Source organism: Mirounga angustirostris, unplaced genomic scaffold (assembly GCF_029215605.1).
Source record: "Mirounga angustirostris isolate CCGP_5_RB_7025 unplaced genomic scaffold, mMirAng1.0.hap1 SCAF_4, whole genome shotgun sequence".
Classification (NCBI taxonomy): domain Eukaryota; kingdom Metazoa; phylum Chordata; class Mammalia; order Carnivora; family Phocidae; genus Mirounga; species Mirounga angustirostris.
Genome location: NW_026991712.1, coordinates 92553467 through 92578900, shown reverse-complemented (window position 1 = coordinate 92578900; position 25434 = coordinate 92553467). Strand labels below are relative to the sequence as shown.

Here is a 25434-nt window from a genome sequence, read left to right as displayed (position 1 = left end):
CTGGGATTTGGGTAAGTTCTCCTCTGTTATATGAGCAAATTCTCAGTGATAAATAATGTGTGCAGATCACTAGGAGAAGAAAAGGTGACTTTCTGTCTGTCTTAGCGTGGCACATAAGGATCTGCCGGATTTTACGTAGACAAAGAAAGGGTCTTGTGTATTTTTGTCCGTATCCGATGTTATACGAACTAATTGTATTGTTTTATACTGTGACCACAAATATTATGCAATGCACCATTTGTTTTTTATTTCATTAAAGGAAGTTTAATTTAAATTGCAGTTGTGTGAGGAACTTGATCTTGGTCTCCTTGCCCTTTCATCTCTGTGTGAGGGACGGTGGCTGAGTTTCCAGGGGCATCTCCAGCACCTTCCAGGCTCTCTGAACACTGTGGTAGCACCAGAGGTCTTCCCTCAAGAGAAAAGAAGTGGATTTAACAGGATCCGTACTGGATCCCCGGCTGAGGGCCAGGTCCTGTTGCCTAGCAAGATCCCCTTGTTCTTTGGTGAATTCTCATGACCTTTTGGGTCTCTCGTCAAGAAAGGGGGAAGTTAGATGTTGTTCCTGCCTGTAGATGACGAAACAAACACAAGGTTCTGTGATCGTATCGTGGTGAGCACAACGGCGCTTCTGACTCATGACCCAGTCCGGAGCCAAACCGGTCCAGAAGGTGCCAGCCCCTGAGATGTAAAAACGGTGCTCCTTCCCAGGCCGCCAGCTTCCGGAGCCCGGACTGGAGAGAACACTGAGAACCCCGACTCCCTGCTGGCCTCCCGCCCCACCTCCCCTGTGGGCCCTGTGGGTGCCCTGGGCAGGGAGCATCTCTCATCGTGAGGTCTCCAGGGGCTGGAGTACACCAGCTCCACTTCCCAACCAAGTGTTGTGTCCTAGTTCCTAACCTGGCCAAGAGATTGAGAGTTCCGGACACATAGAAGGTACACGCAGTCTGTCAATGCACAATTAGTGCCCTGCTGTGGGAAGTGGCCCATCACTGCGTGCTTCTCGGTGAACAGGGAGGATGCTGCCCATGTCAGAATGGGACACAGAGCTGGGTTTTCGCGGTCCCCTTCTGATGACTGGAACTGTTCCTGCCTCGGTTTAAATTAAAAACAAATGGAAAATTTGCTTACACACCTACTGTGAGCCTCGGCATTGGGCTGATCAGCACAGGGAACTTGCCACTTAATTAGGCGTCTGCAGGCCATGGCACATACTGTTTGCTTGCTTAGAAACCTCTTCCTGCCTGTCTAGCTCGTACTTCTTCAGGGCCCAGGAAGCCTTTTCTGCCCCTCTAGGCTAGGCAAGGGTCCCCTGACAAATGCTCTGGGAGCCTCAAAGTGGTGTGAGGGCAGGGACCATTGCCTGCCGTGCCCCCATCCCCACCCCAGGGCCTAATTACGGCAAGAGCTAACACCGGGATTATTACAACATGCCATGGACCGGGTGCAGTGCCTCAAGTCATCCCAGGGTGGCTCCAGCAGAAGCTCTCTTAACTGCTCTCCCTGTAGCTGGATCTTCCAGAGAGAAGCTACTAATCTCGGACCCACAGCCCAGTGCGTGTGGCACCCTGTTTTTTAAAATACAGGTTTTGTTACTAGGTAATACAGGCATAGCAGAACAAGAGATGACTGCCACTGAAAAGATAGTGTGTTCTCACAGATCCCAAGAGGAGGGGGCACATCATGCCAGTCTGGGAGGCCACAGGGGGAAGGTGAGGGGCCATTGGGAGGCAGAGGGAGGGAGAAGCATGGGCAATAGCCTTTATTGTGGTTTTCACGGGAAGAACAGGCGAGTCAGGATCTGCAGGCTTAGGGATGATTCGTTTGGATCATTTCAGTGGGCTCTGGGGTGCAGGGGTTGTCCCTAGTTTTCTGGGACCTGGTCCTGGGGTGAGCAGGGCAGGGGATAGTGGTCCTAAGTGGGAGCACCGGGGGAGAAGGTAGCGGGGATGCGGGCTCTGGATCGGTGGCTTTGTACGTGGAAGGCGGGCTCACGGTGAATCAGTTCCTCTCTCTAGGAACTGGCTAGCTCCGGGAGGGGCAGCCCCCGGGATCAATGAGGCCCCGGATAGCAAAGCCTCAGAAAACAATATAGAATGACATGATTAATGCGCTCGCCACCTGAGGCTTGTCGGCTGCTCGGGCACACCTGAGCTCCACCCGCGGAGCTGGTATTCGCCTGAGTCCTCTCTGTCCTGGGCAGTCGCCGCCAGCGCTGTTCCTGTGATTGTCTGAATTCGTTCCATAGTCTGTACACCAGTGAAATGTGAGTGCCAAAGAGGTGTTGTGAGCAGATGCCTAGGCATTTTACAGGTGACAATGCTACTCCCGCCCAGAATTTGGACGCTCAGCCAGGGACCGAAGTTGAGTCCTGCCATAAGTTCCTGCTTTGCTTTTCCCTGGGGACCTTTTAAAATAACCACTTAGGGTCAAGCCCTAGAGAAGTTAGTGACCTCCACCCCAAGCTCCTTCAAAGTAATAGGTGCTTGCTACCCTGCTGTCTGTCTCCTGCTCCCTCGTGACCTAGTGTGGAGGGCTACCCTTACCCCAGCTCGTTGCCCCCTCTCCCCGCCCCTGTTGCTGGGAGGTGTAAGTAATAAATCCTGTGACTTGACTTCCTTTGTGTGAGTGCACTTGACCCTCCATCAGAACGACCCTGGGGAGCATGGCTGCAGAGGAAGCTACCTGCTGGCCCGTGTGGGTGGCTTGTGTCCCCTCATGCAGCAGGTCATAACCTGCAAATTCGTAATTGAGTACACCAGCTCCACTTCCCAGCCAAGTGTTGGTAAATGTAAGATGAAGTCTCTGGAAAGACTCAGCAGAGGCAAATTGCTTTATTTTTTTTTTTTAAGATTTTATTTATTTGACAGAGAGAGAGATCACAAGTAGAGGGGGCAGCAGAGGGAGAGGGAGAGGGTTAAGCAGGCTCCCTGCTGAGCAGGTTCTCCATCCCAGGACCCTGGGAGCATGACCTGAGCCGAAGGCAGAAGCCTAACCGACTGAGCCACCCAGGCGCCCCCCCAGATTGCTTTAAAAAAAAAAAAATCGTTGTCAGTAGGTCCAGGCAAAACTATTAACAACTGAGGGGGGACAAACCACAAAAATATGGAAAGATTCTATACTTTGTTGGCTTCACAGATGTTTGTTAAATTCTCACTTCATTTGAAAGAAATCCTAAATTCTTACTTCATGTGAAAGCAATCAAAGCTGAAAGTTTTAGACAAGACATGGTAGGTTTGGTTTATGCAGGGACGGGACAGGAGGCTCGGGACAGCAAACCCATACCCAAAGGAAAGACCTGGGCTTATGTCCAGAGATGAGCGAATGAGTGTGTTGGTTGGGGTGAGACTACCCTGTGTAAGATACACAGGAATCTTTCTACAGTTCTCAGCTTCACTTGACATTTTCTGTTAATTGATTAACAGCTCTAATTATCTCAGATAATGGAGTTCCTACAGTTATAGTTCCCATTCTCAGAGATAAGGAGATTTAAGACAGACATTAATTTGCTCAAATGAAGGAAGATTTGAACCCAGACCTTTCTCACTTCAAAGTCTGCACACTAGGCCCTCCCCTTACCTGCGGAGGACATGTTCTAGGACCCCCAGTGGATGTTTGAAACCCAGATAGGACCAAATCCTGTATTTACTATTTTTTTTCCCTATAAGTACCTATACGCAGTTTAACTTATAAATTAGGCACGGTAAGAGGTTAACAATAATTACTAATAAAGTAGAACAATTATAACAATATGCAATAATAAAACTAGCAAATGTGGTTTTTCTCTCTCTCAAAATATCTTATTGTCCTGTACTCACCCTTGTGATGACGTTAGATGGTACCATGCCTATGTGATGAGGTGAAGTGAGCTGAATGACGAAAACATGGCGACGTAGCGTTAGGCTACTCTTGACCTCGTGATGACATGACAGAAAGAGGATCATCTGCTTCCAAAAGGCCGGGTTGACTGCACAAAGTGAAGCTGTGGACAAGGCAGGGAGACAACTGTGCATATTCTAAATCAGTACACACCAGCTACAGTGCCTGGATATTTTAAGCATTCAGCAAGTATTTGTTTGAACAGATAGAAAGATGAGTAAGCACTGGACCCTGTCATTATGAAATTTATGGTCTTGTAGGAGAGGGAAGCAGGTAAAGAATTCATGTTATTATCATATAAAAATTATACAATGTACAAACGTAGGTTTTAAGTTTCCTGAATGAACAGGCATTTACCAGGTAGGGAGGGGGCAAGGTTCGAAGCAGAGGGGATAGCTTTTGCACAGGTAGGGAGGGAAAGGCTGGTAGGACACAGCAAAAGAACAAATGGTTCTGTGTCTGATGGGTGAGGTGGTGGGAGAGTTTGCAAGGGCCAGTTTGTAAAGATCGTCAAGGAGTTTGGACTTGATCTTCTAGAAATATCTGGGGAGCCACTGAAACACTTCAATCAGGAGAATGCGTGGCGATGTTGACATGTTAGATCATTCTGGGAGCGGGGAGTAAGGTGTGCAGGCAAAGCCAGAAGATGAACCTCGAAAAATCGAGGCCCTTGGTTGTGACAGCAAGAGGTAGGATGAGTTCATAAAAGATTTGAGGAAGAAGTGAATGTGGAGTGTGGAGGCCAAGCGTGGGTCTGGGTGGATATGGGTGCATCCTACCATGATGGACACCACCAATGAGAGAGAAGACAAGGATTTCAGTGTCAGACTCCAGTTTGAGTTTCCCGAGGGACCTTCAAGTGGAGATGTTCTACACCAGCTAGGTGGCTGGTCTGGCACCAAAGGGAGAAGGTGGGGTTGGAAGTGTATCTGTGGTTGTCAGCATACAGATGGGGGATGAGAGCAGCGGGAGCAGCAAAGGGCTGCTGAGAACCCCGGCGAAGACCATGGTGTTGGGGGTGGTTGGGAGGAGGATCCAGTGAGAAGGGGCCCACGGGGCTGAGGAAAGATCCTGGAGAGAGTGCAATCAGAGGAGGATGGAAAGAACTCCAAGCACGTCTGCTGGCGGGTGCACGCACCTGGCGCCATGAAAGGGAGAACCGAGCCGTGTCCACTGTGTGACCGCGGGTGTTTGTGCGCAACCACCCCAGACTGCAGTGGGCCGAAGGGGTGAGTTTAGGAAATCAAACAGAATACAGGACACAGAAGTTTGAAGAGGGGGGGAAAGACAAGGTAGTATGAAACTAGGGTAAAAATGGGGCTATTTAGTAGGGTCAGAAACACCTGAGCTTTATGGGCCCCTGTATCTAAGGGAGGAGGAGGGACCCAGAGCCGAGGCAAGGCCAGCTTCCTGTCTCCCCTCCTCCTTTTTTCCTCTCTTTGGGACCTATTCTGAGCCCCACTCTGTGTTTTTCTAAAAGTTAACTCTACCCCTAACTTGGGGCTGGAACTCACAACCCCGAGATCAAGAGTCGCATGCTCTACCGACTGAGATGGCCAGGTGCCCCCCTCCACTCGCTTTTTTAAAAATCAGGGCTGGCTGTCACTTAATCCCTGGTAGGAAATTTAAGGAATAGCCCTTACCAAGGGAGTATTTGGAAACAGCAGATAGCCTAGGAATCCCTTCTGTTGCTCTTTCTCTTCTGCTAGCGCCCCCTATTCCCCCCATCTTCTACCCCCACCCCCATCCCCACCCAACGCCCTGGCTTTTGCCTCTGCCCACAGAAGTTCAGTTCAGGCTTTTCCCCACAGATAGGAGGGGTTGCCCTGAAAAGCTCTTCAGCCTAGGTTAACTAGTTGTCAGCTCTTGGTGGAGCCGGGCAAGTGGGAGGAGATCTAGATATCATTCTCCATTATGGGGGCAAGGTCACAGCTCAGGGGCAAGGTCACAGCCCAGGGCCAGCTCACAGCTGGGCCCGCTCAAGGCCTGTTTCTTCATCTGTTCCACAAGGGTGTTGACTGAGGTCACCGCGATCCCTTCCTGTGGGGTCACTGCTTGATGTTCCATGAATGTAGGCTCAGTCTCCAGGCTTCCTGTGTGTTGGCAAGTTCAGCACTTGCGGAGTGACCCTCAATTTAACGTGAATTGTAAGAGCTCAAGCAGGGGGAATCACGCCCAGCTTCCTGCTGACCCCTTGGGGGTTTTCTTTACCATCCTCCAGTCACACTGTATCCCACACACATTCTGTCTTCTGAAATCATGAATGGCAAGCTAGAAGGTAGAATGGCAAGAGCACTACCACCTCACACGTGTCAGAATGGCTAAAATCAACAACACAAGAAACAAGTGTTGGTGAGGCTGTGGAGAAAGGGGAACCCTCGTGCACTGCTGGTGGGAACGCAAACTGGTGTGGCCACTGTGGAAAACCGGAGGTTCCTCAAAAGTTAAAAATAGAATTGCCCTGTGATCTAGTAATTCCACTGCTGGGTGTTTACCCAAAGAATACCAAAACACGAATTCAGAAAGGTATGTGCATTCCTATGTTTACTGCAGCATTATTTACAATAGCTGAATTACGGAAGGAGCCCAAGTGTCCATCAACAGATGAAAGGATAAAGAAGATGTGGTGTGTATATACCATGGAATATCACTCAGCCGTAAAAAAGAAAGAAATCTTGCCATTCGCAACAGGATGGATGGCTCTAGAGGGCATAATGCTAAGTGAAATAAGTCAGAGAAAGACAAATACCGTAAGATTTCACTCATGTGGAATTTAAGAAGCAAAATAAAGGGAAAAAAGAGACAAACCAAGAAGCAGACTCTGAACTATAGAGAACACACTGATGGTTACCAGAGGGGAAGTGGGTGGGAGGATGGGGATTAAGAAGTGCACCTGTCATGGTAAGCACTGGGTGATGTGGGGAATTGTTGAATCGCTATATTGTACACCTGAAACTAATATAACACTGTATGTTAACTATACTGGAATTAAAATTTAAAAAAATAAAAGCACCAAGCCAAGAGCAAGAGGACAGCCATTTCTTAGCCATACAATCTGGGCCAGGTGATTCCTCTGAGCCTGTTTCCTCATCTGTAAAATGGGATTTCTAATACCTGTCACATGGTGATGTGAGCTCTCCTATAAAATTGCCTATGTGAAAATGTCCCTGTAGAAATAGTTTTGGGCCTGCATGCTTCAGAGAGGAGGCCACAATACCTGGGATTTCTGTGGAATATTTGTGCATGTCAAATCTGGAAAAAAAAAAAATTCTTTTTTATTAATCTTCCAGGAACTGGAACAGCATTTTTTCCTTAGTACATTCCTGTGTCGCTTTGTCCATTCCTGGCTCTCTCCCTCCATCCGACTCAGGAAGTGCGTTTTTACATTCTTTTCAGCTGATACAATTACAGTGCAGTGATTCCCAAGGTAATAGAATAACACCTCTCTGGCTCTATTTTTTCTTTCTTCTTTTTTTCCCCCTTGACAACAGAAAACTGCTTTTTTTTCTTTTTTGCTCCAGAAAAGAAACGACATCACTGTCAATGTTAATTCTGGCAGAAATGGAGCCACTTAAAATGGAAAGAGAGAAAAAAAAATCTCTTTTGGCAACAGCTAGAAACGAGAAGTTGTATAGCATTTATTTGGTTGAATGTGTTTCGGGAATACCGATACTATGTATAATTGGCAATGATCGTCTCTGTGGTCAATGCTCACCTCTCAAAGAATTCTCTTTTCAAAAGTGCATGATTGCCTGCAGATTGACTGCATCGGTGGTTCTAGTTCTTTACTTCTCCTTTTGCCCTGTCACTTTGCAGTTCCCCTCACTAAAAAGATGGAGCCTGTTAATCCATCTCTTGCATTTGGACTTCTCCATGTGACCTGCTTTGATCTATGAGGTGTTAGCAGCCATGATAAAAGGAGAAGCTTTGAAAAGTGCTGTTGTGTTTCCATGAGTTCTTTTGGACCCCTGACATCACGGTGAAAACCTGCTCAGGCTAGCCTATTGGAGGGATGGGAGAGGGATACAAGCCAAGGCTGGTCCAGGACAGGTGATCCACAGGCTTGTGAACAAAAATGAATGTTTACTGTTAACAGCAATAACTAACTGATAGGGTATATTTGCCTAAAATTTCGGTGCCCGGGGATGACCCATGATTTCTCCAACTGGAATGATGGACAAATTGCTGTACTCCAAGCCCCACTGATACTACAGTCAACAGCCTGAGGAGGTAGTTTGAAATGCCCATTCAAGGTAAACTACCCTTTAATTGTTCCCTGAATATAACCTGCACATCCATGCCTCCGTATCTTTGTACAGTTCATTTCTCCCTACTGGAATTTCCTTCCTTCCCTCCTCTGCCTATTTGAATCATACCAGATCCCCAAGGACTTACTTAAAACCAGACTTTTCTGAATGACCTATAGTTGCTTCTTGCCTGCAGTAGCCCCTGCAGCCTATTAACTCTTAGGACATTTCTTGTTTGAGCCATGAATGAGATACTCAACACATGCTCCCTTATTTGGTTACTCTTCCTTTCTTCCTTCCTCTCCCCTCCCCCTCCCTCCCTTCCTCCCTCTCTTCCCTCTCTCTCTTCCTTCCTTCCTTTTTCTCTAACAAATGCATATTCACACACACATATGAAAAAATGTTAAAAATTGTTTAAATGTAGGTGTAGGTTTGTGGTGGCTTTAAAATATATCCACAAATTCTTGACACTCCTCCTTTCAAAAGGCACAGCCTAATTTCCCTCCCCTTGAGTGTGGGCTGGACTTAGTGATTCACTTTTCACGAATAGAATAGGGTGGAAGTGATAATGTGTCACTTTGAGACTAGTCCATAAAAGGCACTGCATCTTCTCCTTGGTCTGTCTCTCTTGGATCATTCAATCTGGGAGAAGCCAGCCGCCATGTTGTGAGGGCACTCAAGTGTTGTGGAGAGGCCCACGTGGTTAGGAGCTCATGCCAACTGGCTTCTGTTTCTTATCTATGGTTGTTTATTAAGCTAAATTTCAAGTTTCTGGAGGGAATGACTCATCTTCCACTAACCCTTGCATAGTACCTTGAAAAGGGAAGTACAGAGCTTTTCACTAAAGACATTAATATTTGTAGTTTGACTGACCTTGGAGTGTTAATTTTTAGATATCATCACTACTACTCAATAAATCCAGAGGGGGAGAAAGTGAAAACTTAAAAAGGGGTAGAAGTTAGAGGCTTCCAGACCTGAATTTGTTGAATGTTACCCTACTATATGGCCACTGGGAAAGTAAGTCCTGTCTTAAAATGTTACCTTTCCCCTGAAGATTGGCCTGATTTCCCATTCTCCTCAAATCAGCTGTGCTCTCTCCCTCCTTCAAATGTCCATACCTCTTTATTTGTATTTGTCCTAGGCGACCTCACCTAACTTACCTTGTGTGAGAGCCAGTCATGCTCCTGCTCACCTCCACCATGCTCTACCATCCCAGACAGAAGACGGTAAGATCAGAGGCTACCCTCTAATTCCAAATGCATCTCTAGCTATTCCTTTGCAATATTTTAAATGCTCTAATTCAGGACCTCATCATTGCTCATAGGGAAAACTGCAAAAATCCTGTAACTGGCCTTCCTGCTTCTAGCCTTGCTTCCCTCCTTCATCTTTCAACCAGTTAGCAATACACAACATGGAATTCAATTCAAAAGGAAAATCCAATCAGGCCATTCTCCTCCTAAAGAAGAAAAAGAAGGAGAAGAAGAAGACCTCAAAAGCTCCCCTTGTCTGTGGGATAAAGGCCAAAGTCCTAGGCCTGGCATGCATGGCCCAGTAACATCTGCCCCAGCCTACCGCTATAGACCCTGCTCCCTTCATAACAGCCTCAAACTTTACTCAAACAGGAAGGCGTGGCTGGTGCATCATTATTCGCACTAGGCTGCTTCTCCCCCAGCTGTACCTGCCCACCTTCCCCCCTAGTTGTCTCATTTGGCCTGGCCCAGCCCATCCTGACCTTCCCTCCTGCCCACCAACCTTTCTCACTCCATTTAGGGGCTGAGCTGATGGTTGTGCTTGCAACATTGCATTGTGGTTATCTGACTAAGTGGAAGTTTCCTGAGAACAAAAACTGGCTTGTTAACATCTTCGTACGTGCAGAATTTACCAAAGCACCCAGAACATAGAAGTACTAAAAAATGGTTAGGTGGATGGATGGAGCAGGAATCTGCCTGCAACTCTGGCCCGAAGCACATGTGTTTATTACTGGCCTATCCAGATGTAGCCTTGACCTAGGGAACTAATATCTTCGGGGAGCCCCTCCTTGTATGATCTTGTCTTCCTGGATTAGGCAGGATTAAGTTGGCCTGGGTTCAGTGCCACCTGTTAGATTTAGGTATTTACTCGCCATTCTTGGTGCCAGGCCCATCTTGGGCAGATGAAGACTCACTTAAATGTCACATGATGGCTTTTGATATTCACTGAGCACTTACCATGTACCCGATATCATTCTAAGTGCTTGACGTGAATGAGTTCATTCAACCCACACAGCGATCTGGTGGGGTACATATTATTAGCATCTCCATTATATAGAGGAGGGTCAGTAACTTTTGTAAGATCACACAGCTATTGAAAATAGAATCTGCATGCAAATCCAGGCAGCCTGGCTTAAGAGACTGTCGCCATTACCACCATCTTGTGTCTCCCCATGTTCGTGTTTTCTAGGGGCCCTTTTTGCCTTTCTTAGTCCTTCCCTCTTGGGAGAGGGAAGGGCTAAGGAGAGAACATTTCTGCTTGATTTTTGTATTTATTTGGTTTACCTACATTCCCCCGTGATGACCTAATGATGCACATTTAGCCAGGACGAGGCTCACCTTTTCTCATTTTTATCTGTATACACTTACTTCCCCATGAATATCACTCACTTTTCTCACCCAGATTCAAGTGATTAGCAAAGAACTGTATGATGCAAATGGTTTTGCTCTTTGCAAGCCATCTGTGTTTCCCAGTGCTCTGCAAACCACACCATTGCTTCCTCTTTACCTTTGTAGCGAGCGCACAGTGTTTGTCACTCTGTGTCTGAGCAACTTCAGCGACACCACGAGGAAAGGTCTGCACTGGGCCAAATGGCACACATCCTACATGTGGCATCTTTCTTTCTCTTTCTGAGTAAGTGTCATAATTCTGCATGTCTCTTTTGTCCCCGGAGCTAGTCAACAGGAGCTAGTCACCAGAATTTAAAAGGAAAAGCGTGTGAAGGAGAGAATTTGCAATGTCTGACTTGTTGGAGGAGCAGGAGGCTGCTGGGCGGCGGAGGAGGACAGTTTGGTATTTACAGGCAAAAATTGTGCCACACATCTGAGGTGTAGGCACTAATTTTTGACTTACCGATAACGGTTTCCTGGTTTACCACGGCGTCCTTGAGTTCCAGGGAGGTGCAGTGCTTGGCTGAGTCTGTGAACCTGGGCCCGCCAATGTTCACATTTGTCTGTGCTGCCCCGACTTTACCTTATCCTCCTGGGCTAACCCATCCCTGGAGCGAGTGAGGGCTCAGCTCGCCAGACTGAGAGGTGACCTTACGTCTTGCCTGTTGTGTTTGCCTTGAGGATGTGGCTGGATGGAAGGGAAAGTGATGAGAGCACTTAGTAGTTTGAGGCGAAGCTGAAAGAAGGTGCTGGACGTCCCTGGGAGCTGAAGTGGAAATCGATCTGAGGGACTGAGAAAGGGCCAAAAGATTCACAGGGCTCTGCTGAAGGGCACACGGAGGGTCTTAGCTGGACCAGGAGCACTTAAACATATTGTAACAGGGTGGAGGAAGGGGAGATTTGGAAGTAGACAGGAGAACAGGTGGCCTTGGCTGGAAATGGAATCATTCCAGAGCAGGTATGTTTTTGTGCCTTGGGTTCCTTTAGCATCCGATGAGGCCTATAGATCTCACCTTCAAATAATTTTTTAAATGCCTAAAATAAAATGCATAGGATTATAGGGGAAATCCATCATACTGAAATGCAATTATCAGCATCGTTTTAAATGGTGATATAGTCATTTATTGGCTTCTTTACGGATTCCACCACAAGATCTAGAGGTGGTCTGTTAACCACCAAACTTCGAAGGAGTAATGAGTATGAATCATATTTCAAGATATCTGCAACAACTGTAATGTGATGTGAACATACCTAGGTTTGTTGTCTACCTTCATGACTGGAAGAAATGCTAAATTTTCATTAAGACTCGTGAAAATAAACATGTAGGGGTTTTTTTCACGTGAATTTATGGACCCTTTAATCCTGTGTGTGGACCCTGGTTAAGAACTGCTGTAGAGACTAGGTTGAGCTCGTGTGGGGACTTGAGTGACTGGGATGGTAGGGGAACTAAGTGAACTTAATCAGCAGTGTGGCCAGACCTGCGGCTAACACATGAAGAGGTGACAGCCTTCGGCACAATGGTGTGCTTCATAAACACTGGCTTGAACTGAACCGGGTTCATGTCTCAGCAGACGTTAGATTGTGTGATGTAGGGATCAGATCTGGGGCCTGCAGGGCTAGTTACGAGGATTGGTTAGCTGCTGGGTGATGGGTGGCCACCAGCCTGGCTTGGCAAGTATTAATGGCTGGGCATATTGGTACTGGCACATTCCTATTTGTCCTGTTCAGTTGTTGAGTGTGACTATGTGTTTATTTATTTTTAAATTTTATTTATTTATTTATTTATTTATTTATTTAGAGTGTGATTCTTAAGTAGACATGCTTTGTGTATTTGGGCTGTGTGTTTGGCTTGTGTAGAGGGGAATACAGGGCGTACATTGTGCAACAAGTCAGACATTGCAAATTCTCTCCTTCACACGCTTTTCCTTTTAAATTCTGGTGAGCAGGCTGGAAGCCTGGGGTGAAGGCAAGTAGTAACCGGGTTCAAAAAAGGGAAGCCGGAAGCTTTTCCTTAACCCACATAAACAATTATCCAAACTGGGGCATGTATTTATTGCTTCTAAGTTCTGACTCACTCTAAAGCACTCATTTTGTATAGAACCACGGTTTTTATGTGAAGGGCGTATAAATCAGGAAGCAACTCGAAAGAACTTTGGAAGCCTGCTATTTGTCCTGACAACTATGGAGGGAAAATTATAAATAAGGGAGGAAATTAAATGCCGATCAATTGATTGGTTGCATTGTTTAGCAAAGGTATACTTTGTCCGAATTAATTTTTTTAATAAACATAAAGACTGATTACTTCTGTTAGAACATGGCACTCGATGAGTTAATGTTATTGGTGAATGAGCTCTTGGACTTAGCACTCAGCTTTGTCTCCCTGATCTAGATCCGTCACCCCTCACCCTGACTAGCTGCCCTTCATATAAAAACCATTAATGCGGGAGGGTGCTAGGGAGGGACCCATTTTTTTTTTTTTTTTTTTTTTATCTTACTGAGACTGTATTCATAGAAGAAATTTTTTTTGGTTGGAAGCTCTCTCCGCCTTCAAGGGCCTAGGGTTTTTGTACATGTAAGGAAAGAGATGTTGCTTGTTGTGTTTGATATTCTCCAGCAGAGAGGTTTTGTATAATGTGGAATCATTTGAAGTTGCTGTTTTTGTGTATCAAAAATGGTCAATTGTTGGGGTGCCTGGGGTGCCTTCGCCTCAGGTCATGATCCCAGGGTCCTGGGATCAAGTCCTGCGTCGGGTTCCCTGCTCAGCCGGGAGTCTTCTTCTCCCTCTGCCCCTCCCCCTGCTTGTGCTCTCTCTCTCTCTCTCTCTCTGTCAAAATAAATAAATCTTTTTAAAGAATGGTCAATTATGGGCCATTTTATATGATCCAACCTAACAGCTTCCATTTAAATAATATTGTAGTGGTAAATTCGGCAATCCCAGTGATCTTTTTGAAAAAAAGCCAGTATCATCAGAATTGTTTGGGTTTCAAAAGTCGTAGCCCCAGTACGGTGTGTTAGGGTCCAGCTGTGTGTCCATCAGTCAGTGAGAATTTGAGCTGCTATGCAAAGGGTTCTAACCCTCTGTCTGTTAGAAGAGAAAGCAACAGAACAGTCCTCTGAAGTATTTTACTCCTGAGGAGGAGGAGAGATAGGTACAACATCTCCCACAGAGAATATCTTTATAAAAGATGCTTCAGCGTCTGGTCCCAATGCATAGCCATTTGAGTTGACCTCTGTCAACCATTCCTTTCCACATCAAAAATACCTATGAAACTTCCACGCCGTTGCTTCACTTTTCTGAGAAAGCAGTACCTTCCCACTCACGTTCATGACCTCATGCCTCTACTAGGACCTTCCTCCGTTCATGACCCTCTCTGGCGTCATCCACCTCTCCCCTCTGCAGCTCCTCTGCCCTTTAGCGGGTCCAGCCGGCGCCCCCTGCTTCTCCCCTGCGAGCTATACTTGTCAGCTGCCACCCTCGTCTTTTGTTTCCCGGCTCCACAAAGCTTCCTGAAGTAGTCTCCGTCTGCTGCAGTCGCTCCTTACCCTTCTTACCCTTGAAATCCACGGCCTTTGCTCTATTGAAATCTCTTTTGCAAAGATCTCCTCATCAAACTAAAAGGACTGTCCCCTGACTTTAGGATCCTTACCCTCACAGCAGCTTTCAGCAAACAGACAAGTCCTTTAAAAAAATAAAAAAATAAAAAGATTATTTATTTATTTATTTGACACAGAGAGAGAGAGAGAGAGCACAAGCGGGGCACGGACGAGGAGAAGCAGGCTCCCCGCTGAGCAAGAGCCCAAAGTGGGCCTCGATCCCAGGACCCTGGGATCGGGACCCGAGCTGAAGGCAGATGCTTAACCGACTGAGCCACCCAGGCGCCCCCAGACAAACCCTTTTGTGGAACATTTTTCCTCCTTTGGTTTCTAAGGTACTACGTCCTGGCAGCTCTCCTATCTCCCTCACTCTTCCTTCCGTAGGTGTGTTCCTCATCCTATCCCCTAAATACAGAGAGCCTCCAGTAATCTCTCTGTAGGTCTCCTCCTTGTATTCCCTAACACTGCCCAACGCTGTAACCAACCTAATCTGCACCCATGACCCAGAACCTTCCGTGGTTATAAACAGGCATTCACAGGAAGCAGTGAGAAGCAATGGAGACAGCCAGGGATTTCACATTTGCAAATCTAGGTTCCAGTCAGGCTCAACCATTTACAAGTTTGACATTGCTAAATGTGGGAATATCACAGACTTCTCAAAAGGATTAGATTACAGAGATTTTCAAAGGGTTGAGTAGACTTCAAAGTACAAATATACGTATATTTAAATATTATTTCCCAGTGTTTGCTGGATATCCTTCCTGTTTAATTTATGGTATTCAAATTTAGTATTCTCAAAATCAAATGCAATATCTCCTCCCTTACCCTGGAACACAACAGTCTCTTCCTGATACCCTTATTTCTATTTTTTTAAAGATTTTATTTATTTATTTATTTATTTAGAGCAGAGGGGAGGGGCAGAAGGAGAGGGAGAGAGAGAATCCCAAGCAGACTCTGGGCTGAGCATGGAGCCCGACGCAGGGCTTGATCTCATGACCCTGAGATCATGACCTGAGCTGAAAGCAAGAGTCAGATGCTTAATTGACTGAGCCACCCAGGTGCCCCATGATACCCTTATTTCTATTAACAGAATCATTATTCTCTCAGGCAGCCTCACAAAACCTGCCATCATTTTTTATTTCTAACTGCCTCCCATCCTTCCATCCCCCCCTTCTACCTCCAGGCATCCAAGACACTGAAAAACTCTCTAGATTTTATCTCCTCAGTGGCTCTTATAGTCCCTTTCTTTGCATTCCTGTTGCAGTCATCACTTCTCTCCTGGGCTACCATGATTTCCTAATGTTTATTTCTAACTTCTGTCATCCCACACAGCTGTCAGATTAATTTTCCTAAGACCTTTCCAACACTTCCAGTGGATTCCCCATTGCCTAGTTAGTCAAGTCCAAACTTTTAGACATGATGGTCAAGACCTTCATGCTTTGGGCCCCAAACTCCTGTCCAGCCTTACCTCCTTCTATTAATCTTCATGTAACCTTTCCCCTAATCCAGTTTATCACTCCCTAATTCCTAAACAAGTCTTTTGATTCCTACTCATACAATCTTGTCATGAAGTCTTCCCCACTTAAATTATTGTAATCTTTCCGATTCTTGAAATTCCACTTCTCATACTGTCTCTTCCATAAACCTTTCCTGTTTCCCTCCCCTCAAAATGCAATCTCTCCTTCCTTCAAATTCCTTAAATACTTTTATCAGAGGACTACCATCCTACCTGACTAAATTATAAAATCACGAAGTCAAAGACTATCCCAAACTCATCTTCGGTGTCTTAGTTCCTGAAGCATCAGAAATACTATAGGTTGTTGAATAAATACTTATTGAATTGGCAAATAAAGCAGTAGGAAATAGAGTGCTAATTTTCACAATAAAATGTTTCAGATATGGTACCCATCTCTTAAAGTAATGGAAAATGTTGAAAAGTGTTGCCTAGCCACCAAAATAACATTGTGGTAACATATCCTGTTAGAAACAGGTTAGTGATACCTCAGAAGCTCTATTTCTAAAAACATTTTTGTTGTGGAATATAACACATAAGAAAAGTTATTAAAACATAAACATGGAGTTTAGCAAATAAGTAAAAAACTAAAAACCATGTCGTCACTATCCAGGTCAAGAAACAGAAGATTGCTAGGACCCTAGAAGTACCCACCCACTGTGCCGTGAGCCCTCTCCCAATTACAACCCTCCCCCCGACAATCACTGTCCTGACTCCCATGATAACCACTTCCTAGCTTTTCTTTTTTTTTAAGTGGTTTTCTGTTTGCATTTACTAGACGATACAGTGTGGTTTTGCCTGTTTTGGAATTTGATAAAGATGGGTATCATTCTGTAGAGCGTCGAAAGATTCTCCACATACTGCATCTTTCATTAAACACAATCATCCACATTATAACCAGTAGCAATTCTTTCACTTTCATTTCTGTGTAATATTTCATTTTATGGATGTGCCACAGTATGTCTGTTCTTGCTGATGGACATACGGGTGGTCTCAAGATGGGGCTAGGACGAACAGTGCTGTCGTGGGTATTCTTCCATACGTAGCCTGGTGCCCAGTGTACACATTTCTCTAAGATATATGTCTAAGTCTAACTGGCATTGCTGAAAGTGTTTTAAGTTGTCTCTGTTGAATAATTGTTTGGTAAGTAATAAGTTACATTTTTCCTATATATTTCCTATACATTTTTCCTATATATTCCTCAGTATTTATTAGAAGAGCATAATATCAATATATCACATTAACTGGGATTTACAAATAAATTGGTATATTTTAATTATTACTGGAAATGTGTGTGGTTGGTGGGATGTTTGTTTGTTTTCCAGTTTTGCATGAAGCATTCAACAGGCAATTTTTAGTGGACTGCCTCGAATGACCACTCGCCCTTTCTCCCCTTTTTTTTGTAGTCCCCCTTCTATTGGAATTGTTTCCATTCCAAAATTCCTCTCCTTAGCCTTATCATGAGAAAGAGAGACCTACTCTCACTTTTTTTCCACTCTAGTCTCCTTTACTTGCTGTTCTTGTGGATTTGCAAGATTCAGCAGATACTCTGCTTCTTCCATTCCTTCTTTTTTTTTTTTAAGATTTTTATTCATTTATTTGAGAGAAAGAGAGAGAGCACAAGCGGGGGGAGGGGCAGAGGGCGAGGGAGAAGCAGACTCCCCGCTGAGCAGGAAGCCTGACTTGGGACTTGATCCTAGGACCCCGGGATCATGACCTGAGTCCAAGGCAGACATTTAACCGACTGAACCACCCAGGGGCCCTCTTCCATACCTTCTTCTGAGCTCTGTTCTGGGCATTCCACAATACCAGCAATTGCTCCCCATGGGACTCTTCTGATGTCTTTCCCCTCCTCTTCCCCTTCCACTGAGCCCCAGGCCCCTAGTGAAAGATCGGGCTCACCCTTGGGCATCTCTGTCATTTGCTCTTTGATCTTTATGTAACACAAACTAGCCTTGAATATTAGCCTAATCCATAAACACATGCATTTTTCATTTCTGCAAAATGTCTGATTTTGAACAAACGCACGTCAAAAGAAAATGTTGCCATTTGAGAATGTTTTCTCCTGCAAACTGAATACTTGAGATCTGTCTCAACAGGAAACACTCCATAGTCATCCCAACTGGACGCTTTTGGTCAGAGAAGAACTGAAGGGACTCTGAGCCCAGATCCTGGCGGACTTGACAGGCCGTCTTTTACGAAGCCTTTTCAATAAAGCTGTAGTGGCACTTTAAAAAATGACAAAACAAAAAACCCTCCACAGTATATAAAGGAAGTGCTGCTGCCTCTTCAGCTGCTAATTTTAGCTAGTCCTGCATTAGACCTGGCCAGGAGCTACAAATAGTTCCAGCCAGCTAGCAAGACAGAGAAAGTGTGACACCATGGGCGGTGGGTAGATTTTCCTTCTGCAGCAATCTCGGAGAGAACAGCCTGACAGGGAGCCAGGAGTGAGTCGGAAGGAAGAATTTGCTGACTTTTCCCACAAAATAATGTAAAAGGTGAATTATCATGCATTGTATTGACTTTAAAATAAGTGCCGTTAGATAACACCGGGCACTAAGTGTTATCAGTTATAATAGTCATCATACTGTTGAAGCTAACCTTTTTTTTTTTAAGCGACTAAGAGTTACTATGGAAGTTGAAGTTATGAAAGACCAGTGAACTCATCAAGCCATTCCACCGCTCCTCAGCCTGAAGGAGGTGTATGAACATTTGAGTTGATTATAGCTAATACCCTGTGATCTCATTTACTAGAACTCTAATAGAGGGTGCTGCAATAAGGTGGCACAGTGGGGACTGGAGCGCTAATCTATTTTTATTTCCCTTTCTTTCTTTCTCCTCCTTGCAAGCTAAGCTCAGCTTTGGCCAGAGAGAAGTAACCATCCAGAAAGGACCGCTGTTTCGGGCTGCAGGCTACCCCATCAGCATTGGCTGCAATGTCACTGGCCACCAGGGACCTGCTGAGCAGCATTTCCAGTGGTCTGTTTACCTGCCCAAAGCCCCGACCCAAGAAGTCCAGATCGTGAGCACCAAGGATGCCACCTTCTCTTACGCGGTGTATGCGCAGCGGGTGCGAAGCAGGGCGATCTATGTGGAGAGGGTCCGGGGCAACTCAGTCTTCCTGCACATCTCAGAGCTCCAGCTGAAGGATTCTGGCGAGTATGAGTGTCACACGCCCAACACGGATGAAAGATACTACGGCAATTACAGCGCGAAGACTAGGCTGATTGGTAAGCTGTGCCTGCCAGCCCCTCAGAAGCCAGAGCCCCACCATGACAATGCCTTGTGCCATGTGACATGGCTTTGCATCATGTCCTTGCTTTGGCAAGAGAGCCCTGGGAGCCCTCTGGATATTTTGCAGTTGGGTCACAAATCGGTATCTCCCCTTCTCTAGAACTCTCAGATCATCTTTGCCGCCAAGCTTTAGATAGCAGGTCTTCCGAAGGCCTTGTCCACAGCTAGCCACAGGGTGATCGTAGTAACAGCATCAGACAAAACTCTGAGAGTTCTTCCCATGTCACGTCTCTTCTTGGAGGCAGGACGTTAACTTGGTAAGAGAGCTAGAGTTAATATGATCAAGTGGTAAGTGATTCACTTGGAAATGGATATTCCCAAACTACTAATCTCTGGCATATTTTCATAGACAGAAAGGTTCATAGTCTTTGCAATTACCATTTTGCCCCTTTTGCCTAGAATATCTTAGCACCCCTTTTTCAGTCTAGCCAACTCCCACATATACTTGTAGACCCAATTTAGGTCTTACCTCTTCTGTGAAATCTGTCCTGACTGTCTCAGGCAGTATTCCCATCTTTGTTTCCTCTTGATGCTCTATTCACATCACTATTATTAACACTCACCCAGCGTATGTGGTATTTGGCTACTTATATGACTCCTTCCTCACCTTGAGCTCCAGGAGAATAGTTATCTCAGCCCCTAGCCCGGTGGCTAGCACCGAGTATCTGCTCAATAAATCTTCATTGATTGAATCTAAGTGTTGCTTTCCCATAAGCTTAGGCTGTGTGATTTCCTTTGAGGAAGAAAACAGTGATAGGGTAGTAGGATGGTTATCAAAACTTTGGTAAGGGTTGCATTTTGGCTCTGAATGATTATAAGAGATTATTTCAGAACTTTACAAAGAAGCAGGTTAAGGTGTAAGGAGGTGAAGTGACTCGCTCCAATTCCTGTAGTCAAATAGGGACAGATTTAGGATCAGAATCTAGGTCTTCTAGCTCCCAGTGCTCTTCCCTTTTAAATACTCTGTGTCTGAGTAGCTAAATTGGTCACAGCCTATGCTAAAAATGTAAAGTTGGGGTCAATACATCACTGAGCCATTAGTTTGCCAAGTTCCACAGACTATGTATACAGATGCCAATGTTCCCCTTGGCAATAGGGAAAGCATATGGCTGGTGGAAAAACAACTGAAAGTATGTGCTTTACAGATGGTGGGTCAGGGCGCCATCTTCATCCAAGCAGGCTTGTCCAACAGGTTCTTGGGCCAGTCAGTTATCGTCATTCCTTTGCTTCCAGTTATTCCAGATACCCTCTCTGCCACCATGAGTCCCCAGACTCTCCATAAGGAGGAAGGTGAATCATTAGAACTTACCTGTGAAGCATCCAAAGCCACAGCTCAACATACCCACCTCTCTGTCACCTGGTACCTGATGCAGGATGGAGAAAGAAACGAAACTACCAAGATTATTTCCCTCTCCAAAGATTTCGTGTTGATCCCTGGGTCCTCATATACAAAGAGGTTTGCGGCTGGTAATGTCCAGCTCAGCAAGCTTGGGGTAGCCACCTTCAGGCTGTCCATAGGGAGGCTCCAGCCCTCAGATCAAGGCCAGCTGTTCTGTGAGGCAACTGAATGGATTCAGGATCCAGATGAAACCTGGACTTTAATCACAAGAAAGCGGACAGCTCAAACAGCTCTGAGGATCCAACCAACAGGTAATGATCTTCTCAAGAAATTCCTTAGTATGTTGATAGTGGGTATTTATGGGATATCTTTTTGGTTTTTTTTCTAATCTTTTGTTGTGTCTAAAAAGAAAAAACATTTAGAAAGTTTGAATACATTTTGGTTTTGGCATCTGGGAAGTGTAAATAAGAAGAGGGACATTTGGTGTTGGGTCTGTCCACAGCATGTTTTCTATGGGATAAGATCTGTTGAATGGTTAGATAGATTCCACAAGTCATGCATGAAAATGGTTTTGTTACCATCCTTGCCAAGCCCTATGTAAGCATTTTTATCTATATCATCTACTTTATCTATATTATCTAATTTAGTCCTCACCCTGTGGGGCAAGTGGTCGACTCCCCATTTTTAAAACAAGGAACCTGAGCCTCAGACATGCAAAATGCTGGTAGAGGTGGAGCTAGTGCTTGAAGCAGGTGTGTCTCTCCAAAGCCCCCACACCACAGACCCCTGGGGCCTCAGAGTAGCTCCAGTTTCCAATGTGGAGCCTTATCTTAGTCACTGCCAGGATTTCCTTCCACCTGACCCCATTTCCTGCTTGGGGTGCTGTTACTCTTCATGATCCATTGGCATTTTCATCAAAGCAAACAGGAAGCCTCAGCTGTCATTCCTGGTTTCTCTATGTAGGCTATGGTCCAATAGGAAGAGGTTTCGAAAAACGTATATATCCATGCTAAAAGCAGTGATCCAATGGTGGCTCACTGAAGATTTCCTTCCTTCCTTCCTTCCTTCCTTCCTTCCTTCCTTCCTTTCTTCCTTTCCCTTCCTTCCTTCTTTCCTTTCTCTCTTTCTTTCCTTTCCTTCCTTCCTTCCTTCCGTCCTTCCATCCTTCCTTCCTTCCTTCCTTCCTTCCTTCCTTCCTTCCTTCCTTCCTTCCTTCTTTCCTTCCTTCCATCCTTCCTTCTTTAGGAGGAGTATTATTTTATTTCTTTAAGAAACTGTCCTATTTGTCTTAAGTGTCCAAGTTACACTCAGTGAGTTCTGTGAGGGCATATCACATGTGCTTTTTTTCTCTCTTTGAGGCCAATTTTTTATGCAAAACAATCATTATTTTTACTTATTTGACAAAAATTATATATATTTAAGGTGTACATGTTTTGATACACATATGCATTTTGAAAAGATTACCACAATCAAACTAATTAACATATTCATCATCTCACATTGTTCTTTTTGTGTGTAGCGGGGGTGTGCATGTGTGTATGGTGAGAACATTTAAGATCTCTATTCTCAGCAAATTTCAAGTATGCAACACAGTCTTATTAACTGCAGTCCCCACGCTATACATTAGATCTATAAAACTTACCTTGCGTATGGAAACTTTGTACCCTTTGATCAATATCTACCCCCCACCAGATCCTGACAACCACCATTCTACTCTCTGCTTTTATGATTTCAGCAGTCTTAGACGCCACATATAAGTGAGCCCCTCCAGTATCTGTCTTTCTGTGTCTGGCTTATTTCACTTAGCCAGATGTCCTCCAGGGTGATCCATGTTGTTGAAAATGGCAGGATTTCCTTTTCTCTCATGGCTGAATAATATTTCAGTACATATATATATACATATATATATATACATATATATATATACTATATTTTCTTCATTTGTCTATCCATCAGTGGACACTTAGGTTGTCCACACCATTTCTATAATGTTACCTTCCCCCTAACAGTGCATGTCCTCCACATCCATTTCTCTACCCTCACCAACATGTGTTATCAATTCTCCCAGCCCATGAACACAGGCTATCTTTCCATTTATTTGTATCTTTAATTTCTTTCATCATTATTTTACAGTTTTCAGTGCACATGTCTTTCACCTCCTTGGTTAAATTTATTCCTAAGTATTTTCTTCTTTTTGACATTATTGCAAATGAGATTATTTTTAATTGAGATAAAATTAGTGTATGACATTATGTAAATTTCAGGTGTGCAACACTATAATTCGATACTTGTATATACTACAAGTGATCACCACTATAAGTCTAGTTACAATCCATCACCATACAGTTGAGCCCCTTCACCCATTTCGCCCACTCCCCAACCCCCTTCCCCTCTGGGAACCACAGATCTGTTCTCTGTCTCTATGAGGTTATTTTTGTTTTGTTTGTTCATTTGTTTTGGTTTTTAGAGTCCACAAATGAGTGAAATCATGTGATATTTGTCTTTCTCTGTCTGATTTATTTCACTTAGAATAATACCCTCAGGGTTCATCCACGTTGTTGCAAATGGCAAGATTTCTTTCTTTTTTATGGCTAAGTAGTATTCCTGTATGTGTGTGTGTGTGTGTACCACATTTTCTTTATCCATTCATCCATTGATAGACACTTAGGTTGTTTCCACATGTTGAGTATTATAAATAATGCTGCAATGAACATGGGGGTGCATATATCTTCTTGGTGTTTTTGTGTTCTTTGAATAAATACCCAGAAGTGGAATAGCTGGATCATATGGTAATTGTATTTTTAATTTTTTAAAGAAGGTTTTATTTATTTATTTAGGAGAGAGACAAGGAGAGAGAGCTCATGGAGAGGAGCAGAGGGGGAGGGAGAGGGACAAGTAGACTCCGTGCTGAGCACCGAGTCTGATGCGGGCGACCCTGAGATCAGACCTGAATTGAAACCAAAAGCTGGCCATTAACCTACTGAGCCACTCAGGCACCCTATTTTTAATTTTCTGAGAAATCTCTATACTCTTTTCAATATTGGCTCCCCAATTTACATTCTTATTGGCAGTGTAAAAGTGTTCCCTTGTTGCCACATCCTCTCCAACACTTGGTATTTCTTGTCTTTTTGAGAATAGCCATTCTGACAGGTGTGAGGTGATAGCTCATTACGGTTTTAATTTGCATTTCCCTGATGGTGAGTGATGTTGAGCATCTTTTCATTGTATTTATTGGCCATCTGTAGAAATTTTCTTAATGTCTTTTTCCAATACTGTGTTGCTAGTGTATAGAAATGGAACTGATTGTTTTTTGCATGTTGATTTTGTATCCTGCATCTTTACTGAAATCATTAGTTTTAACAGGTTTTTGGTGGAGTCTTTTGGGGTTTCTATATATAAGATCATGTCATCTGCAAACAGATTATTTTACTTCATTTTTCTGACTTGAATGCCCTTTATTTATTTTTTCCTGACTAAGTGCTCTGGCTAGGGCTTCCAATACTATGTCAGATAGAAGTGGTGAGAGTGGACTTCTTTGTCTTTTACTGATCTTAGAGGAAAAACTTTCAGCTTTTCATTGTTAGGTGTTATGTTAGCTGTGGACTAGTTCTATATCACATCACATGTGCTTTAACTTAGGAAAATTCCACTGGACATTCTTAGCCAAAAAAAGAGAACAAAGCATCACAGCTTACAGCAGTTCAACATATTATAAAATATTTTGTATTTTTTATTCAAAAAAGATACACTACTGTATATACTTCTATGCATATGTCTTGCTTAATAGGATTGCATTCAGAAAGCTATGTAGGCTGTTCTTTCTGAATGATTGAAGGAATAGTCAAGGACATTTTTGATTCTAGGCATTTCTTTGGCTGACCTACTCCTCAGAGCTCAACTCCCACATGAAATTCAATCCCCGTACTATCCTTAAAGGGGGTATTATCTCTCTGTGGTCCCGAAAGGACAGTTGCTGTGGCTTCTCTAAATACCTGCGTTGCTTTTGTTTCCTAGTGAGAGATTTTCAAGTCAACATTTCAGCTGAGAGCACGTTTGCTGCAGGGAAATCCTTAGAACTGGTCTGCCTGGTCGTAGGCAGTGGCCGGGACCCACTGCTTCAGGGCGTTTGGTTCTTCAATGGTAATGAGATGGCCCGCATGGATGCTGGTGGTGTTCTGGACCTGAAGGGAGACTACAGACAGAGAGCAAGTCAAGGACAGCTCCAGGTTTCAAAGTTAAGCCCCAAGGCTTTCTCTCTCAAGATCTTCTCTGCGGGCCCTGAGGATGAAGGCGTCTACAGATGTGCTGTGGCGGAGATGGCAAGAGCTCAGATGGGCTCCTGGCAGGTGCTTCAGAGCAAGCGGTCACCAGACAGCCACGTGCATCTGAGGAAGCCAGCAGGTATGTGAAGTCAGAACCAGACATGCCTGGGCTGCCCTCCGCTTCCCTCCTTTGTGAGTACAGGCTGCCTCCCTGGACACGGTGGACTTCCCCTGAAGAGTCAGGTGTCAGTCGGATCACTCTGAGGTGGAGTAAAGAAAAGCAACCAAACTAGCTGAAGACTTAAGTCTTATTCCGGGGCCATTAAATGGGCTGTGACCACAGACACAACATTTAACTTCTTTAAATCTCAGCTTCCTCAAATATAAAATAATGACATACGATGAGATTGTCCTGAAGTCCCTTCTTGCTGTCTTAGATCCTTTGATTCTACTTGCGATCAGTCCTCATTTTTGTACGTTGGATTTTTCTCCAAGCAGAAAACAAGTGCGTTAATGAAACCCTCTATCTCCTCTTTGTTGTCTGTGTGGTGTGAGTATGGTAAGAGGAAAGAATGACACTTTGCCTCCTTCCTGGGGATCAAACACCTACATTATGGCCCCTGCCCCCCAAACATCTTTCAGATGCTTTTGTCCATCCTCTATTATCTTA

The 25434-nt window shown here is 44.5% G+C and overlaps 1 protein-coding gene across 1 annotated transcript in view; it reads left to right on the top strand.

Annotated features, from left to right (window-relative positions):
• Positions 1 to 18250: 18250 nt before the first annotated feature.
• CD101 (CD101 molecule) overlaps positions 18251 to 25434 on the top strand; it is a 31596-nt gene continuing 24412 nt past the window's right edge. The window contains exons 1-4 of the mRNA XM_045899031.3: positions 18251 to 18257; positions 18719 to 19099; positions 20397 to 20813; positions 24517 to 24903. Of these exons, the coding sequence (XP_045754987.2) occupies positions 18251 to 18257; positions 18719 to 19099; positions 20397 to 20813; positions 24517 to 24903 (1192 nt within the window). The remainder of the gene's footprint in view (positions 18258 to 18718; positions 19100 to 20396; positions 20814 to 24516; positions 24904 to 25434) is intronic.